Source organism: Capsella rubella, unplaced genomic scaffold (assembly GCF_000375325.1).
Source record: "Capsella rubella cultivar Monte Gargano unplaced genomic scaffold, Caprub1_0 scaffold_3, whole genome shotgun sequence".
Classification (NCBI taxonomy): domain Eukaryota; kingdom Viridiplantae; phylum Streptophyta; class Magnoliopsida; order Brassicales; family Brassicaceae; genus Capsella; species Capsella rubella.
The window spans coordinates 764,535-782,804 of record NW_006238921.1 but is presented as its reverse complement, the minus strand read 5'-3'; the positions used below and the strand labels follow the sequence as shown (position 1 = coordinate 782,804).

The following is an 18,270-nucleotide window of genomic DNA, read 5'->3' as shown; positions in this document are numbered from 1 at the left end:
AGAGGAGAGACCTAGTAGCTTCAAGTATCTACCCATCACAATCCAAAAACAGTTTATAAAGAAAAAGACATATCTCAATATTAAACAATCTCGAATTCTGTGTGCGCCAATATTCTCCAAAAACCATCCAACGTGGTTATATATATATACAAGTACTATAAACAAGACTACGTACCGTAATTAACTTCGACTTAGAAATCATCGACAGAGAGAGAGAAAGAGATGGGAAAGACACGTACGGTGGGAGTAGGAATGGACTATTCTCCGACGAGCAAATTAGCTCTTCGGTGGACGGCTGAGAATCTCCTTGAAGACGGCGACACCGTCATCTTGATTCACGTCCAACCGCAAAACGCCGATCATACCCGCAAAATCCTCTTCGAGGACACCGGTTCACGTATATGCATGATCTCTTGATTATATTATTAGTAGTTTTTTTTTTTGTTTCTTATTTGGAAATTTGTATTTTGATCATTTAAATTTACAAAAACTGATTATTGCAGCGCTGGTTCCTTTGGAGGAATTTAGAGAGGTTAATTTCTCTAAACAGTATGGACTTGCTTACGATCCTGAGGTTCTTGATGTTCTTGATACTCTCTCTCGGGCTAAAAAGGTAAATTTCTTCTCTTTCGTAATCTTTTCTCACAAGTAACTGCAGCTATTGTTTTAATATCATTTTCTTTTTTTAAAAATGATGATTAATTCATTGTATTTTGAAACTAAAACAAAATTTAAAGGTGAAGGTAGTAGCAAAGGTGTATTGGGGAGATCCAAGGGAGAAACTTTGTGATGCCGTCGAGAATTTAAAACTTGATTCCATTGTTCTTGGCAGTCGAGGTTTGGGTTCTCTCAAAAGGTAATTTTTTTTATTATTATTCTTAACTATTGTAGTCTAGTTTCGTCTCATTTTGGTTTAAAAGACCTAAACTGAGAGCAAAGGGAGTTAATTAGTACTAAACTTCGTTTTAAATATGTTTTCTTACAATTAATTGTAGGATGTTGCTGGGTAGTGTGAGCAATCATGTGGTGACAAATGCAACATGTCCAGTGACAGTTGTTAAGGCTAATTAAAGCCTCTCTCTCTCTTTCTCATGTCCTTCAATTCGACCCGCTTAATAATTTAATAACATTCGTAGTTACATGTGGCACTCATGCATTGTTTACATATTTTGCAAGATTGTGAAACTGATCAGTGTGTGTCAATCAATAAATAAAATTTACTAGTACTGATGTAAACTGATCAGTGTGTGTCAATCAATAAATAAAATTTACTAGTCTTACGTTTTGTCTCTGAACGAAGAAATGACAACAAACCAAAAAAGAACTTTTCGTAGTTTAATCCGTTAATGATAACCCTAGTTGGACTAAGATCAAACTGGGCTTATAATCATGGCCATGATGGGTAGCCTGAGGTCATTGTGTCGGATCATAATCTTGATCTGATGAAATTTGGTTTTCTGAAAATATTATATTGGGCCTTTAGTCCACCAGTTGTTGTAAACTAAAGGAGAATGAGGATCCGATCTTCAATGATGACCGTTTGGAAAATGATTTTCTATTTTTTTATCCTTCGCTTTTTAGAGAAATTTGTTCGTTCATGAAAAAGAATATGGGCTAAACAATGAATGTGAACGCGGTGGAATTAAAAATCAGATGGGCCAACACAAACATGGTTTGGGTGAATCCAATTCGCGAATATAGCCGTTGGTGCCTCATGTGTGAGTGTGACCTTCGAAGTTCGAATATAGAAAGACCCGTTGAATTTAAACTTTGGTAAAAAGAAACTATGGTTTATGTTGGCTAATCTAGGTATGTAATTATGTATTATGATGTTACGTACGAATTATTTACGTAGTTTTTTATACAGTATATGGACTGTATCTGTTCAACCAAAAAAGAGAAGTAAATATATGGACTGGATTATAGCCTTGTAGGCTTATAGCTTGCTTAAACTTGAATAGCCAGCCAAATCATTTCTTTTCTTTTTTGGGTTAAATAATGAATTAGTTGATTCAATCAAATTAACATCACGTGTGTTTCAATAGCTAAGATAGTTCAATCTCCTCGGTTTAAACATAAACCGGTCTCTCGGTTATATGTATTTTTGAGAAGAAAAAAAAACCTTATAATTCATGCTTTTCGACCTAGTTTATTTGCTCAATTGCTTGAACTGGGTTCTCGAATCATGCATCATAATTATAGTTTATCCATTTTAGTTGTATCACAGATTAGTAGTGTCATCCTAGAATTTAAGAGGGGTTTAAAACGAATTTAAAAGTGACATAACTTACAGAAAATTATTTGAAAAATTAATATCATAAACGATAAATAAAATTCCGACAAATAATTTCATCGATATTAAATTAAAATAAAAAATTTAATAAAATGGAATTTTTAAAATATGCAGTGTATACTAAGAAAAATACAGACTATACAAATAAAACTGACACGCGCTTTCGTAGATAAGTCTTACTAATTATTAAAATAATTATATAGAAAGCCCGAATAAAATATTTCTTTCCTCATACGATACACTTCTTGATAATGTTTCTTCGGATTTTTTTCCAAATTTTATTTCTTCACTACATTTAGTATTTAAAAAGTGTTGAATTAGTTTTCATTGACTATAGAAAAAAAAATGTAATATTTTTTTTTTCAATTCTACATAAAGTTGATGATATCTTTCCATTCTCCTATTTTATAAAATAATTTACATAAGAAATATGATTAATACCAATTAACTAATAATGAAAACATTAATTATTTAATATTTTAAAGCTAAAATTTCACTTAAACAAAAAATTGTAAGATAAATAAAATATATTTACATACTTTTTTTTTGTGCAACAGACATTTAGATATCAAATTTTAAATATAATAATAAACAAAATTAGTTGACAGTTGACATTAGAGATCAACTCTTTCTATCTTCAAATTATATATAAATTTATGTTTAATTAATAATGTGGTTATAATTAGGTCATATGTCTGACCTGCAATTTTTTTTAAAGTATATATTAAATAACACAATTATTATATACAAGTTTTAAGATGAATATTTAATATTATATATAAATATACATTTAATTTTAATTTTAAAAAAATTTGACAATTGTAAACTAATTAGAGAGAAAAATGCTTGTGTGATTGGTTTGAGTTCACCCTCAAAAATAAATCGACCAATAAGATATATAGAAAGCTAATCTGATGTATATAATATATATCTCTAATACAGTATTTGAATTAAATTATCTTTGAACAAAAAAAAAATCATACCTTTTTAATATATAAATTTTACCCACTCCATTGGTAACATTTATCTTGTCCCCTTCTTCCCTTTTATGATATAATGTATTTTCAAAAAAAATAAATATAATTGGCCTTCTTACCACTCATTTCCCCTATAAATATTGATTAACTTGGGCACTGAGAAAAAAAAGATTTGTGAAGAAGAAAATGGAGATTGATGGTAGTGGGAGCTCAAGCAATGAACAATATGCTTCGGAAGACTCCAATCAAGACGAGAAGAGGGTCTCTCATCGCCACTCCCCTCAACAGATCCAAAGACTTGAAGCGTAAATCCTTTTTTTCTTTTTTTTTTTTTTTCTTTTGTTCAGTTTCTAAACAAATATTATGAACTTTTTGATTGAAAAACTGATTTTTATTTCTTGAAAATGTATTAAGTTATTTCAAGGAATGTCCTCATCCAGATGGATCACAGCGACGACAGTTATGTCAAGAGCTTAAACTCGAGGCTAACCAAATCAAATTTTGGTTTCAGAACAAAAGGACTCAGTGCAAAGTATTCATCTTCACAAATCTTTGTTCGTTAAATCTTGAAAATTTTATGTGAACCAGTTGATACTTTTCCTAATAATTTTATTGTCACATGCTATATATAGGCCCAAGAAGAACGATACACTAACATGCAACTTCGTGGAGAAAACGAAAATCTCCAAAATGAGAACAAAGCAATGCTTGAGGTACTAAGAAATGTGAAATGTCCAAAATGTGGAGGTCCTTCTTTTGGCAAGGAAGACCGCGAACCAAATCTCCAAAAACTGCGTTTGGAAAACGCTCTCCTGAAAGAGCAGGTAGTCGTAATATCTCTTTTCTTTTTGGATGTTTATTTGACCCGTCATCATATTTTTCATTTAAATTTATACGAAGAAAATGATAATACTCTTTTTTTTTTTAAATGATTCGCTATCTGAAAATGTACTTATAACAAGTAATAAATTTTGATTGTGAATCCATATACACATATGCCACTATAAAACTAGTTTTTGTGTGAATTATAGCATGCCCAGATCTCCACTTTTGTATCCAAGCACTTGTCCAAACGACCAATGGTGGAGGAGGACTCATTCTCTTCTGTGCCTAGCCAACAAAGCTTTCATCACAACTCCTCGCATGGAATTAACCCAAGCAACATGTTCGAGCCATCTAGCTCATTCGGACCACCAACTCCCCCAATGGATATAAACTTGCTATCGGAAACCGCGGCATGTGCGGTTGAAGAGCTCAAGCGGCTGTTTTTAGCTGAGGAACAATTTTGGGTTAAGTCGTCTATCGATGGGACATATGTGATTGATTCAGAGAGCTATGAAAAGTTCTCGCGCTGTGTGAAACATTTCAGGAGCACGAGTGCTCATGTCGAGTCTTCCAAAGATGTCACGATGGTTCCCATAGAAGCAACAACCTTGATCGAAATGTTCTTAGATTCGGTATGCATGTACATGTATTTTATATATAGCCGTGAAAATAATGCTGCATATATGAAATGTTACTTGTTTATTGTAGGAGAAATGGAAAGAGTTTTTTCCAACAATTGTGAACAAGGCCAAGACAATACATGAGCTCGGATCGGAGCTTCCTATTAGGGAAAATTGCAATGTTTTGCTAGTGGTAAGAACTTATTTTATAGTGGAACCAATATTTACGTGTTGTTAGTTTGATAACATATACTCATCGTTTGATGTTTTGAACGTGAATGAAATTTGATAGATGTGGGAGCAACTACACATTCTGTCGCCGCTGGTGCCACCAAGGGAGTTCATGATCGTCAGGTGCTGCCAAGAGATCCAGAAAGGGCTCTGGATTATTGCTGACGTGTCACACAACGTTGGCTTTGACTTTGTGAATGCTTCTTGTTACAAACGTCCTTCTGGTTGTCTCATCCAAAGCTTGCCCAATGCTCACTCCAAGGTATACCTCTCGCATATCCATCGTCTCTTGATCGGCAAACTCATATATGTCATTTTATATATTGCATCCGACTGATGCTATCAAATTATTACAGGTTATGTGGATTGAGCATGTGGAAGTGGACCATAAACTGGATTCACACAAAATGTATAGAGAGGTTTCAAGCGGCGGGACAGGCTATGGAGCTAAGCGTTGGATCGTCACACTTGAGAGAATGTGTGAGAGGATGGCTCTCAACTCCATCCAAACCCTTCCTGCAAGTGACTGGAGCGATGGTACGTACGGTATATCATCTTTACGACTAACTTAACCAATGATTTCAAATCTGTGAAAATGAAAAAAAATGTTTTACCTTTAAAAAAAAAAATTTAATCACTTGAGTTGAGGGGTATAAAAATATATCATTTTTATTATAATTAAAGTTTACCAAGAATTTTTTCTGTTTTGTTTATATAAAAAAATACTAGTCAACAATTTTTTGGATTTCTATAAAAAAAATTAGGAAAACATGTGCGAGTCAAAATTTGGATGACAAATAAATGGAAGTTTCTATTTCCAAAAGAGTTGAATTAGACCATTTTTATTGGGGTACCTTTTGAGATATCCCCAATGAGGATGTCCTTAGTGCGTGGTGCAAAGGCTTTTTTTTTTTTTTTTTGTGAAGAATGATCTTTAGATTTAAACGCACATGGCACATACAGTACATGCAACTTTACTTTATTACGTTAGTTTTTATTTTATTTTTCACGTATAATAAGCATCTAAAATAATGTGACGTTAATTTGATAAAGTTATTATAATTTGGCAGTCGTAACGACAGGAGAAAAAAGAAGGAGAGTCATGAAATTAGGTGGGAGAATGATACAAGATTTCAACGGGATGTTGACCATGTCCGGAAAAGTTGACTTTCCGAAGCAGTCCAAATGTGGTGTGAGAGTCTCCATCCGTCTGAACCAGGAGCAGGGTCAACCACCCGGTTTAATTGTCAGTGCTGCCTCTTCCCTCTCAATCCCTCTCACTCCTTCCCAAGTCTTCGACTTCCTCCTGAAGCTCGACAATCGTCATCAGGTTTCTTTCTTTTCTTTTATCTCTCTGTCTCTTTCTTCGGTCTGTATTCTTTATGATTATCAAATTTATGAACTTTTAATTCAAGTATATGTTTAGTCCAACTCGTTACATATATGCATATATATATACGTATTAATTACACCGGTCGTACACTAGCCCGAATCCATGCATAGCATCGAGGATGGTTATGAATGGAAAGGTCTAACGGCTCATGTTAGAATCACGAATAGTTGTAAAGTTTTTGTTTTTTCTTCTCATATATATTGTTGTCTTAAATCACGTATTAACACACACAAAAACATTTACGTGTAACAGTGGGACGTTCTTTCCTATGGAACCGCAGTCTCTGAGATTGCTCGCATTGCCACCGGATCAAATGAATCCAACTGCTTAACCATCCTGCGGGTACATGTATGTCTCTTTTCAATGACTTTTTTATATAACTAGTCGTTACATTTATTGGCAAGTGATATAACTCTAATAATCATAAACCGTCTTCGTGCGTGGTGTATACAATGTACATTTTAATTAGCCAATGCAAGAAGAGAGTGATGACAAGTCGATGATGGAACGAGACCCAGAAGAGGGGGACATGCTGATGCTGCAAGATAGCTACATGGACGCCTTGGGAGGCATGATAGTGTACGCTCCTATGGACATGGCTACAATGAATATGGCTCTCTCCACCAATGTCGAAGCTCCCAATATCCCAATCCTTCCTTCTGGTTTCATCATCTCAAGCGACCGCCGTCCATCCACTACAGAGGACGGTGGGACCCTACTCACGGTGGCCTTTCAGATCCTTGTTTCTGGCAAGACCACTAGCTCGATAGAGGTGAATGAGAGGTCTGTGAACATAGTGAGTGCTTTGATCAGCTCCACTGTTCAAAAGATCAAAGAGTTGCTCAATTGTCCTCCGTGTGAGTGAGGGCATATGCTGTGGAAGATTCCCTTTTCTTTTCATTATTGTTTTGTTTCGAGATATTTATTTCTGGGTTTTTTAAGACTTTCGTTTGGTTATAATCGATTTTAAGGACATGATTCCATTTCTGGTCGGTAATATTACAGATCGATTTATGAAAATAATAAAACGACCCTTCTTTCATTCTCTATGAGTTCTTTTTTTTTTTTTGTGTTGCTTTTGTTTGGTTACAATAATTTTTACTCATAACTTGAAGATATATTTTGAAAGCATTGAAGACGAAAATATTAGTTCTATAAAAATACACAAGTTTTTTTTTTTAAATGTCAAATAAACATAATCATTGTTAACAACATACTGATTCAACATTTTGAAATAGTAAAAAATCCTCTTCTTGATAATTAAAAAAAAATCAAGTTTCATTAAAAAAATTATTACATTTTCTAAAAATATTTAAATTGCTTACTAATTTTCTTAAACAATTCTTTTATAACAAATTACAAAAATCTTTTTTCTATATCTAATATTATTAAATAAATCTCTAAGAATTACATTAAAACTTTTGACTAAACTATTTTGTATACTTGGATGTAAAATTTGATGATTGAGAGTAAATAGAAGTAAAAATGTTAAAACCCATAAATAAAAGGAAAACTCTCATATCACAAAAAAAAAAAAAAAAAGGAAAATAGACTTTGAAAAACTGTGGGAAAGAAAAAAGGAAAAAATATTGACGGTAATAAGACGAAACCGGACGCTGGCCAAAAAAAAAGGAAATAAAATTTGACGGTACTAAAGACGAAGCCGGACGGGCATGCAATGGGACACGTGTAGGGTTTTTATTGGTTTTCAGAAGACGAGAGACAAAAATATATATGCGGTAACACCACGCATCGTCACTTCATCACCACTACTCCCTTCCGCTTCGCCTATAAATATTTCTCTGCTTTAATTTCCATATTTCTCTCTTCATCTGCAAATTACAATCCTCTCTTCGCTTTCTTTTGTTTCTTCTCTCAATCGTAAGCTCAGAATCTATAAATCAACAATGGCCGCCACGACCGAGAACCTCCCACAACTCAAATCCGCCGTCGATGGCCTTACTGACATGAGGTTCGCTTCCGGATTCGATTATTTTTAGTCTCGTTTCTTCCTAAATCTGTTGGATCTTTATTAGTTTCAGGATTCTAGATCTGATTTTTTTTCGTGTGATTATTTCGACTGATCTGTTTGTTTTCTCCCCTGGTTCAGTGAGAATGAGAAGAGCGGATTCATCAGCCTCGTTTCTCGCTACCTCAGGTTCGTTTTTCTATTCATCGTTTCCAATTGTGAATTTGTGGATGCGTTTACCGATGGATTTGTTCTCTAGAATTTGCGATGATCAAAACAAACAATATTGCGTATATAGTTTCTCACCTTGTCGGTTATTATTGATTCTTTAGTCTGAACGTTTATTAGACCTTGGTTCGATCGGATCTGATCTGGATAGAGATCTGCATTGTCGTAGCCGTCTTACGTTATAACACTAGACTAATTGGTTTCTTTGCAGCGGTGAGGCACAGCACATTGAGTGGAGTAAGATCCAAACTCCTACTGATGAAACTGTTGTTCCCTACGAGAAAATGGTTCCCGTCTCTGAAGGTTTGATCCGTCTCTCCACTGATACGAACTTATTCTTGCAAGTTTTTTCTTGTTTTAATACGATAACAGTTTCTCACTGTGATACTAAAACTATGTTTAAATTTTAAATTGCTGTAGATGTTTCCGAGACCAAGAATCTGTTGGACAAACTTGTTGTGTTAAAGCTTAATGGAGGTCTTGGAACAACCATGGGTTGCACTGGCCCCAAGTAAGCTAGCTTATAATCCATTGCGAACTTTTTACATAGCAATCAGTCCAAGTTCCAGGAACTAAATAAATTTTTACTTGTTTCTGTGTAGGTCAGTTATCGAAGTTCGTGATGGTTTGACATTTCTTGATCTGATTGTTATCCAGATTGAGGTTTGTCATTTTCTTTTCTTTTTTTAATCTGCCCTACTGCCTCCTTAAGATTTGTTAATCTAAATGCCCAATATATTGCTCACTCACAGAATCTCAACAACAAGTATGGCTGCAAGGTTCCTTTGGTTCTTATGAACTCATTCAATACACATGATGACACACAAAAGGTACTTATTTCTTTTACTGGGGATCACATTTCTTCACTTCTTTATCTATGCTATTCTTTTTGGCTGACTGTTTTTTTCGTATTCAGATTGTGGAAAAGTACACCAACTCAAATGTTGACATTCACACTTTTAACCAGGTTTGTGATGTGGATGTATATCAAATTACCAAATGAAGTTCTCATTTATATGTAAAAACTGACATCAGATCTGCAACTACTAACGTTTACTTTGATATTTCAGAGCAAATATCCTCGTGTTGTGGCAGATGAGTTTGTTCCATGGCCCAGCAAGGGAAAGACCGACAAGGAGGGCTGGTATGAATTTCATTTTGTTACGTATTCAAAACTATTGAAATCTGTCACGCTGCAGTTTATATACCGAACACGAACAGGAACTGGAAACAGACTCTCAGAACAGTATTAAAGTTTACATAAATCTTGATACTTTAAATGGCTGTTGTTCTTGGTCATATTAAGTAGCATTATCTTCTTATATTAGAACTGGTTAATCTACCTACGTGATAAAAAATCACAACTGATTACTCTATAGTGATGCCTTATTGCCTTGTGGCTTGTGCTCTCTGCAGTCCATGATTGTAGAGAACAAGAAGTTGTGAATTTTCTACCATGCTATTCTGAAATCTATAAGATAATATGACATGTTCTCAATTATCATTAGCTTCATCTGTTTGCTGGTTGATCATATGATGTAGTCGTTCTTGATATTTTTGCCTTTATTTGCGTTTTCATTTGAGATTACATTGCATTTAGATAATACCTTCTGTTGTTGATCAGGTCGCTTACTAATAAATTGTCTTTGTGAAGGTATCCTCCCGGTCATGGTGATGTATTCCCAGCCCTCATGAACAGTGGAAAGCTCGATACGTTCTTATCGCAGGTTCTTTTTTTAGTGCAGTCAACTACTCCTTTCCCCGGCATTGGAGATTGATGTCCATGTTTATTGAAAATTTTGTTTTCTTGGTCTCCCAGGGTAAAGAATATGTGTTTGTTGCCAATTCAGACAACTTGGGTGCAATCGTTGACTTAAGTATGTCTTCTTTGTAGTTATGTCGTTCTTGTTTACACACAGTTATATGGTTAATCAGAAAGTTTTACATGAAAGTCTCATACTAACTTTCTTGCTTACCTTGTCTAATTGCTGCAGCAATCCTGAAGCATTTGATCCAAAACAAGAACGAATACTGTATGGAGGTTACACCCAAAACCTTAGCTGATGTAAAGGGAGGAACTCTCATTTCTTATGAAGGAAAAGTTCAGGTAAATTCTTAATTGTGTCATTTACCTTTTATTAAGCATGGCTATTTAAAAACAGCTAATCAGATTTAGTTTTTGTCTACTGTAGATTGATTTTTAATTCTGTAAATGCATTTTTATTATTTATTATTTATACGTCTATCAAGTTCCTGATTTAAAAACAAAATAATAATAAAAAAAATTCTAAACCTCTTTGCATCTCATGATCTTCTCTCTGCTACCATTTTTGAGGAACATAAGTATTTTTCTGACCTCTGAAATCGAATTTTTGGTTTATCCCAGCTTCTGGAGATTGCTCAGGTTCCTGATGAACATGTAAGTCTATACTTCTTTGTCTTCCTTCCTGTTACCGTTTGGATTTCAATATTTTAGGGATTGTTTTAGAAACTATTTAAGCACATTCATTCGAGATTGCTTGAAACTCTTTAGCATATATATTGGAGATTTAGGAAAGTTGGTATAAACGAGCTTGGTTTAGAGAATCTTTCCTTGGAAGCTCTGCAAAGCCATTTCTCCCTCCTCTCTCTCTGCCCCCACTTGTATCATCTGCTTGAACGAGTTATAACACTGTGTTTTTGATCCTCGTGGTAGGTCAATGAGTTCAAATCAATTGAGAAGTTCAAGATATTCAACACAAACAATCTGTAAGTAGATCACATCCCTGATGATATTTAAAACAATATAAACTTGTTTGTACACACTAACTATGTAAGCTTACAGATGGGTTAACTTGAAAGCCATCAAAAAGCTTGTGGAAGCTGAGGCACTTAAAATGGAGATCATTCCAAACCCAAAGGTTCCTGCGTGGCCTAATGCATTGTTATTTGTATCTTGCAATTTTCATTATTGTCTAACTGAAGAACGACTGCAAATTTTATTTAGGAAGTTGATGGAGTCAAAGTTCTTCAACTGGAAACTGCAGCTGGTGCTGCGATAAGGGTAACATGCCTGTCCTAGTGACATTTTGAAATATAGAATGCAAACTGTAATCTTTTCTGAACTCTTTTTTTTCTGTTATCCTGTTTGAAAACAGTTCTTTGACAACGCTATCGGTGTTAATGTACCTCGCTCACGATTCTTGCCAGTGAAGGCAAGTTCAGACTTGCTGCTCGTCCAGGTATGCTCTATCCACCACATCTAACAGTGAAACAGAGCAATACAGATATCTTTGAAACATTTGACTAATGATATTAGTTTTCATTCTTCCACAGTCTGATCTCTACACCTTGGTTGATGGCTTTGTGACCCGAAACAAAGCTAGAACTAACCCCTCAAACCCATCAATTGAATTGGGACCCGAGTTCAAGAAGGTAATAAAAGAAGAAAATAATATCCTGACAAAGTCCCATTTGTTTTTCTAAACATCGTATCATGACTTTTGAGCCTCACATAGTGTATCTTTCTAACAGGTGGCCAATTTTTTGGGCCGATTCAAGTCCATCCCTAGTATAGTCGAGCTGGATAGCCTTAAGGTTTCTGGTGATGTCTGGTTTGGCTCATCTGTTGTTCTCAAGGTATATATCTACATATATATGTAGTTTTTTCCCATAAGATCCCGAGGTGGTACTGAAAATGGTTTCTTTTTTTGGGGGGTTTAAAGGGCAAGGTTACTGTGACGGCAAAATCCGGCGAGAAGCTCGAAATTCCGGACGGGGCCGTGGTCGAGAACAAGGTAAGCTAATGTTTGTTTAATCCGGTTCCTAGTTTGGTTTATTTGTTTTATTTCATTTTTTTTGGTTGAGTTCGATAAGGTTATAGTTTTGGTCTGGCTTTAGTGGTTTCTAGGAACAGAATAATTAAGCTTGGTAAGGTTATGATTTTGGTTCGTTTCTTAGCATTTCCGCGAAGGAAAAAAATTAGGATTATTTTGAATTTTTGAGGTTTCATCTGGTTTAGCAAAACGCAAAACTGAATTGGCATTTCACATCTTTAGTTTAAACCTAAATTATGTTGGAATCTAATTTACCATGTGTTTTGTTTTTGGGTACAGAACATCAATGGTCCAGAGGATCTCTGAATAAGACAAATTCAAAGCCTTCTTCCCTCTCTCGTGGAAGAAACATCCTGAAAAGATAGATACTCTCTTTAAAAAAAATTGGTGTGAAAAAGATTACACTGTCACAGCAACGTTTTACGAAGAAAGAATAAATAATGTTTCCTTTTTGCAGCTTGGCAAAGCCTTTTCCAGTTTCCACTATGGACTTTATATAAAATTTTGATTCTTTGAATTTTACACCAAAACATAAGTATTAAGTTTGATTTATATTCTGGTTCTAATCAACTTATCATCATACTTTTGTAATAATCCACTCTTTTCTTTGCACAACCATACTGTTGCTTATAGTAATTAAGAGAAGTTAACACTAGTTGTGAAGGAAAATACAATAATGAATACTAACCGATTAGACGGATACAACTAGGCATGACCAAAAGCTAACCTTAACCGTATTTTTAACCGTAACCAGACCGTTTATCAACCGTAACCGGACCGTTTATCAACCGTAACCGGACCGTAACCGTATAAAATGGTTAAAAATTGTAACCGTTAACCGTAAAAGTAAATTAGTTACGGTTAAAAAATAATAATAACCGTAACCGTTAATTAACCGTAACCATAATTAACCGTAATTAATCGTCGGTTAACCGTACGGTTAAACGCTCGGTTAACCGCATATTTAAAATTTTAAAATAAATTATATTATAACTGTATACAATACCCATATTTAACTAATTCACTATAAATAATTGAAATCACATATATTTTTTACTTGTAAAATAAATTATATTTCATAAAATTTTATCTCCAATATTAATATTATAATAATCATCAAATAACCGTAACCGTATTTAACCGTAACCGTAATTAACCGTAACCGTATATAACCGTAACCGTCTTAACCGTATATATAATGATTAAGGTTATGGTTAAAAAATTATAACCGTTAACCGGTGGTTAATTAACCATAACCGCATTAACCGTAACCGTGATCATGCCTAGATACAACTGTTTTTAATAGCGTTCTCATTTGCCAACCAACTAATGTAATTACTAGTCATTCAATGTATTTCACTTTAGTTATAAAAATTGTGAATTCAAGTTATTTGTGTGGAAGAAGTAAATTCCATCTAATTCAATTTACTTATCCTCCTCCCCTGTCAAATTATTCCATAAGATCCTTATGTCTTCTGAAATGAAAAAAAAAAAGAGATCAAGTATGTAATAAATACGATGACATGTTTCGTAGTTTTGGTTATGAGTTTTAGAAACAAATAAATCTATCGGATCTTTTTCAAAAGTCTTGACTTCTTGTAAGTCAAGATTGAAAAACCACATACCGCATATATATATAGTAAGATATCAATTAGATTCATATGCAATTAGATATACATTTATTAAATCTTAATGGTGGTGGTTTCTTTTCTTCCTTTTTTCATTTTTTTTTCCTTCTTTTTTCCTCTAATACGTGTCACGATCTAAATGCATTACATAGATGTCGGTTATTTGAAAAAGTAAAAAAAAAAAAAAAACATATTATGTGTCATTAGACATGCATGTCACATACGCGTCCAATTGATTACCATGATCTAAACATATCTCAACAGATAAGCTCTTCTTTATTATTTTCATATTTATTCAAATCTATATAAATATTCACAAATTTTCTTTCCTTTTCTTATTTTTTTTAGTCTTAGTCTTTGTTTTGCATGCCTTGTCATCAGAACATTACAAAAAAAAAAAAAATATATCAAACTATAAAATAGTAATAAGTTGCTTGACCATCGATATCATCATCACTAAAAAGATTTCTACATTACCAAGCCATCGTCTCTCGAACTCCAATCATCAGGTCAGGTCAGTTTCTCTCTATGCCATATAGTTTAATGTTGCTAACTTGTTATTCCCTAGCTCATATAATATATATTACATACGCACAGATCAAATGATGTTGCTTGTAGTCGCGGCTCTTGGTTTAGTAGCCTTTTATGTCTACAAGTCCATAAAACCTCCTCCGCCGATTCCGTTGCCAGAGAATGTTTCTGAGATATCTCCAAGGATCAAGCTCAATGATGGCAGACATTTAGCCTACAGAGAATTAGGGTTCCCAAAAGACGAAGCCAAAAATAAAATAATCATTCTCCACGGATTCGCAAGTTCCAAGTTAGTCGATTTAAAAATCACAAAGGTATTACCATTAAGATTAAATTAGATGCTTATATTGCATACTCCTTGGTAGTTTCATATTATCTACAATGCTCCTCTCTGGCTTTCAGGAAATGATCGAAGAACACAAGATATACTTCTTGTTGTTCGATAGAGCTGGTTATGGAGAAAGCGACCCTTATCCATCAAGAACACTGAAAACGGATACTTACGATATTGAAGAACTTGCTGATAAATTGCAAATCGGTCCAAAGTTCCATGTCTTAGGAATGTCACTCGGGGCTTATCCAGTTTACGGCTGTCTCAAGTACATTCCTCATAGGTACATCTTGCGCAATTAACATCTAAGATAGAATAACATTTTTGGTCAGTACGTACATATCATTGGGCTAGTATAGTTTAATTTGAACTAAGACGACTGACTTGAATATATTTCGCATATATAAATAAAGATCATATATATACATTATACATATATGTGAATCAGTGAATGTCTCTCTCTAACCATATGTATAGATTAAGTGGAGCAACGTTGGTGGTTCCGATACTAAATTTTTGGTGGAGTTGTCTGCCTCTTAACTTGTCGATGTCAGCGTTCAAGAAACTGCCAATTCCAAACCAATTGACACTTGGCGTCGCACACTACTTTCCATGGTTGCTATATTGGTGGATGACTCAGAAATGGTTTGCACCATTTAGTCAGAATCCTAGAGAAACTATGACCGAGCGCGATATTGAACTCGCGGATAAGTATACAAAACACGCATATATCAAGGTACCTTCACTTTAACAACAATTATGTAGTTAATTTAGACTAATTAACCTGATGTTACCTGTAACATTGATGTATATAGCTTGAAACTAATTTTCTTGAACTTGATGATATATTCTTTTTAACGAAAAAACACTCATGAAAGCGATTGATTATATGCGTTTTAGGAATCCGCTCTACGACAAGGAGAATATGTGAGCATGCAACGAGACATCATTGCGGGTTACGAGAATTGGGAGTTTGATCCAACCGAACTGAGCAATCCATTTTCAGATGATAACAAAGGGTCGGTTCACATTTGGTGTGCTCTCGAAGACAAACAAATATCGCATGAAGTTTTACTCTACTTATGTGATAAGCTTCCATGGATAACGCTTCATGAAGTCCCTGAGGCTGGACATCTTATTATTCATGAGAAGCAGCATTTTGAAGACATTATTAAAGCCGCTTGTAGTTGAATGTGAAAACAAAATATAAAACCTTAATAATTTGTGTTTAATTGGAATGGAATTGATAAAATATATGGTTCATGTCACATATTCTTTAATTAGAAGTAATTTTATGATTTATTCTAAAACTACTCTAATAATATATTATCTAGAGTTAGTTTCTGTCTATATTATTTTTACTTTGGCTGGCGATACAATCATGGTTGATAGATTAATTATCACCGTACAAGATAGGTTCTTTTATCTTTCTTTTTTCTTGGTTTAAAAAACTGCTACTACCGTGCCACAACACTTGGATTAAAGTTAACAAAGCAAATTCTTAAAGTTGTTTACGATAAGCAGTTTGTTTTCCTTTTTACTTTATAAAAATTCAAAATCTGTGATAAATCCAAAAAAAAAACTTTAATATATATGCAGTATAAATGAGAGGAGTTACATAATTGAAAATAAATGCAAACGGACAATTATAGTAATGCAAAATAAGTTATCAAGACATGTGTAACAAAAAGAAAAAAGAATAAAGACATTTGTAACAAAAGAGGTCATGCTTGCCAACAAAAAAGAGATCAAAGATATATACCACTACACCACATTAACTTAGCCATCTCTTATATCATTAGGTCGGATCTCTCTCCATTTAACTGTTCAATATTCATATTACCAATGATTCTCACAAGATAAACTTAAGTTTTCTGTTTGTTTTTCTTGCAATTGTTATTGTCTATAGGTCAAATAATGTTGCTTCTACTTGTGATTGTGGGGTTGATATGCTATTATGTCTACAAGTCCATAGTACCGCCACCACCGATTCCACTGCCGGAAAATGTATCCGAGATAGCTCCAAGAATCAAGCTCAATGATGGCAGACATCTAGCCTACAAAGAACTAGGGTTTCCAAAGGACAAGGCCAAAAACAAAATAATAATCCTCCACGGAAATGGAAATTCTAAAGACGTCGATTTATATATCACACAGGTATATTATCAACATATATATAGAAGTGGTTCCATTATAATTTTTTTTAATTAGGTGGTTGTGGTTTCTTTTAATGATTAATAATGAACAATATATTTAATTTGCAACTATGTATATATACGTACGTGTTTTGGCTTTCAGGAAATGATCGAGGAATACAAGATATACTTTTTGTTCTTCGATAGAGCAGGTTATGGAGAGAGCGATCCTAATCCATCACGAACACTGAAAAGCGATACATACGACATAGAAGAAATTGCTGACAAATTGCAAATTGGTCCAAAGTTCCATGTTCTCGGCATGTCACTTGGAGCTTACCCTATTTACGGTTGCCTCAAATACATTCCACATAGGTAATATTTATTCAAATGGGATCATCTCTTCAGAATAATAAAATAACTATTATCTTTGGATCGTCACTTGTTAGGCTTAAGTGATTAATGTTTGTATTCCTAATATTTATAGGCTAAGTGGAGCTTCGTTGGTGGTTCCGCTAGTGAATTTTTGGTGGAGCCGTGTGCCTCAAAACTTGTTGAACGCCGCGATGAAGAGATTGCCAATAGGATTTCAGATGACGCTTGGAGTCGCACACTACTGTCCATGGTTGCTATATTGGTGGATGACTCAGAAATGGTACCCAAATAGTCGGGATCCCAAAGACACTATGACCGAACGAGACCTAGAACTCGCAGAGATGCATACAAAACACCCATATATCAAGGTATATACACATATATGGTATTAGATGAACCTTATTGAAAGAAAAAAATAACACTCATGCATGAATGCTATATTTACTATATAGGAGTCAGCTTTACGACAAGGTGAATATGTGAGCACACAACGAGACATCATCGCGGGTTACGGGAAATGGGAATTCGATCCAACGGAATTGAGGAATCCGTTTTCGGACAGTAACAAAGGATCGGTCCATATGTGGTGTGCACTCAAAGATAAACAAATTTCCCGAGATGTTTTGCTCTACATATGCGATAAGTTGCCTTGGATAAAGCTCCATGAGGTCCCTGATGGTGGACACTATATCATCCATGAGAAGCGGCATTTCGAAGCCATCATCAAAGCCGCTTGTACTGAATGAAACAAAAATATAAACTGAATAAGTTGTGTTTCGTATAGATTTGATAATATTATGGGCATGCATTGTTAAATTTTATAATGTATGGAGTAAATCTTAAATTTATCACATGATATTTTAGTCCTAGGACGTTTAAAACATGTCTGGCGTATAGATTTGATTTTGTACTTAAGCCG

At 34.3% G+C, this 18,270-nt stretch overlaps 5 protein-coding genes across 8 annotated transcripts; all 5 read left to right on the top strand.

Moving 5' to 3' along the window:
* Window positions 1–182: 182 nt before the first annotated feature.
* Window positions 183–1,284, top strand: LOC17892784 (universal stress protein PHOS32). Of its 2 annotated transcripts, none has more exons than XM_006298643.2 (4): window positions 183–397; window positions 504–613; window positions 744–856; window positions 996–1,284. In XM_006298643.2, the coding sequence occupies exons 1-4, from the start codon at window positions 223–225 to the stop codon at window positions 1,069–1,071; spliced, it is 474 nt and encodes a 157-aa protein (XP_006298705.1). In that variant the 5' UTR covers window positions 183–222; the 3' UTR covers window positions 1,072–1,284. The 2 variants fall into 2 exon arrangements, with proteins under 2 accessions (XP_006298705.1, XP_006298706.1); XM_006298644.2 differs by having other exon boundaries at window positions 184–397; window positions 738–856.
* A 2,068-nt stretch (window positions 1,285–3,352) lies between these two features.
* Window positions 3,353–7,376, top strand: LOC17891619 (homeobox-leucine zipper protein HDG8). Of its 2 annotated transcripts, none has more exons than XM_023786527.1 (10): window positions 3,353–3,575; window positions 3,685–3,802; window positions 3,903–4,094; window positions 4,302–4,727; window positions 4,804–4,908; window positions 5,008–5,208; window positions 5,303–5,483; window positions 6,029–6,276; window positions 6,592–6,687; window positions 6,809–7,376. In XM_023786527.1, exons 1-10 carry the CDS (start codon window positions 3,457–3,459, stop codon window positions 7,202–7,204), a joined length of 2,082 nt encoding a protein of 693 aa, XP_023642295.1. In that variant the 5' UTR covers window positions 3,353–3,456; the 3' UTR covers window positions 7,205–7,376. The 2 variants fall into 2 exon arrangements, with proteins under 2 accessions (XP_023642295.1, XP_023642294.1); XM_023786526.1 differs by having other exon boundaries at window positions 3,354–3,575; window positions 6,017–6,276.
* A 724-nt stretch (window positions 7,377–8,100) lies between these two features.
* On the top strand, window positions 8,101–12,918 carry LOC17892200 (UTP--glucose-1-phosphate uridylyltransferase 2). Its single transcript, XM_006297541.2, has 20 exons — window positions 8,101–8,311; window positions 8,450–8,497; window positions 8,748–8,839; window positions 8,957–9,047; window positions 9,139–9,199; window positions 9,289–9,366; window positions 9,453–9,503; window positions 9,607–9,680; window positions 10,191–10,263; window positions 10,356–10,413; window positions 10,531–10,643; window positions 10,923–10,955; window positions 11,232–11,284; window positions 11,361–11,436; window positions 11,523–11,579; window positions 11,674–11,757; window positions 11,852–11,950; window positions 12,050–12,154; window positions 12,241–12,312; window positions 12,631–12,918. Exons 1-20 carry the CDS (start codon window positions 8,247–8,249, stop codon window positions 12,655–12,657), a joined length of 1,410 nt encoding a protein of 469 aa, XP_006297603.1. The 5' UTR covers window positions 8,101–8,246; the 3' UTR covers window positions 12,658–12,918.
* Window positions 12,919–14,352: 1,434 nt separating this feature from the next.
* Window positions 14,353–16,071, top strand: LOC17893572. Of its 2 annotated transcripts, none has more exons than XM_006297967.2 (5): window positions 14,353–14,488; window positions 14,577–14,824; window positions 14,913–15,124; window positions 15,319–15,577; window positions 15,742–16,071. In XM_006297967.2, the coding sequence occupies exons 2-5, from the start codon at window positions 14,582–14,584 to the stop codon at window positions 16,030–16,032; spliced, it is 1,005 nt and encodes a 334-aa protein (XP_006298029.2). In that variant the 5' UTR covers window positions 14,353–14,488; window positions 14,577–14,581; the 3' UTR covers window positions 16,033–16,071. The 2 variants fall into 2 exon arrangements, with proteins under 2 accessions (XP_006298029.2, XP_006298030.2); XM_006297968.2 differs by having other exon boundaries at window positions 14,353–14,493.
* A 588-nt stretch (window positions 16,072–16,659) lies between these two features.
* On the top strand, window positions 16,660–18,217 carry LOC17892589. Its single transcript, XM_006299579.2, has 4 exons — window positions 16,660–16,998; window positions 17,140–17,351; window positions 17,464–17,719; window positions 17,804–18,217. Exons 1-4 carry the CDS (start codon window positions 16,759–16,761, stop codon window positions 18,095–18,097), a joined length of 1,002 nt encoding a protein of 333 aa, XP_006299641.1. The 5' UTR covers window positions 16,660–16,758; the 3' UTR covers window positions 18,098–18,217.
* The last annotated feature ends 53 nt before the right edge of the window (window positions 18,218–18,270 follow it).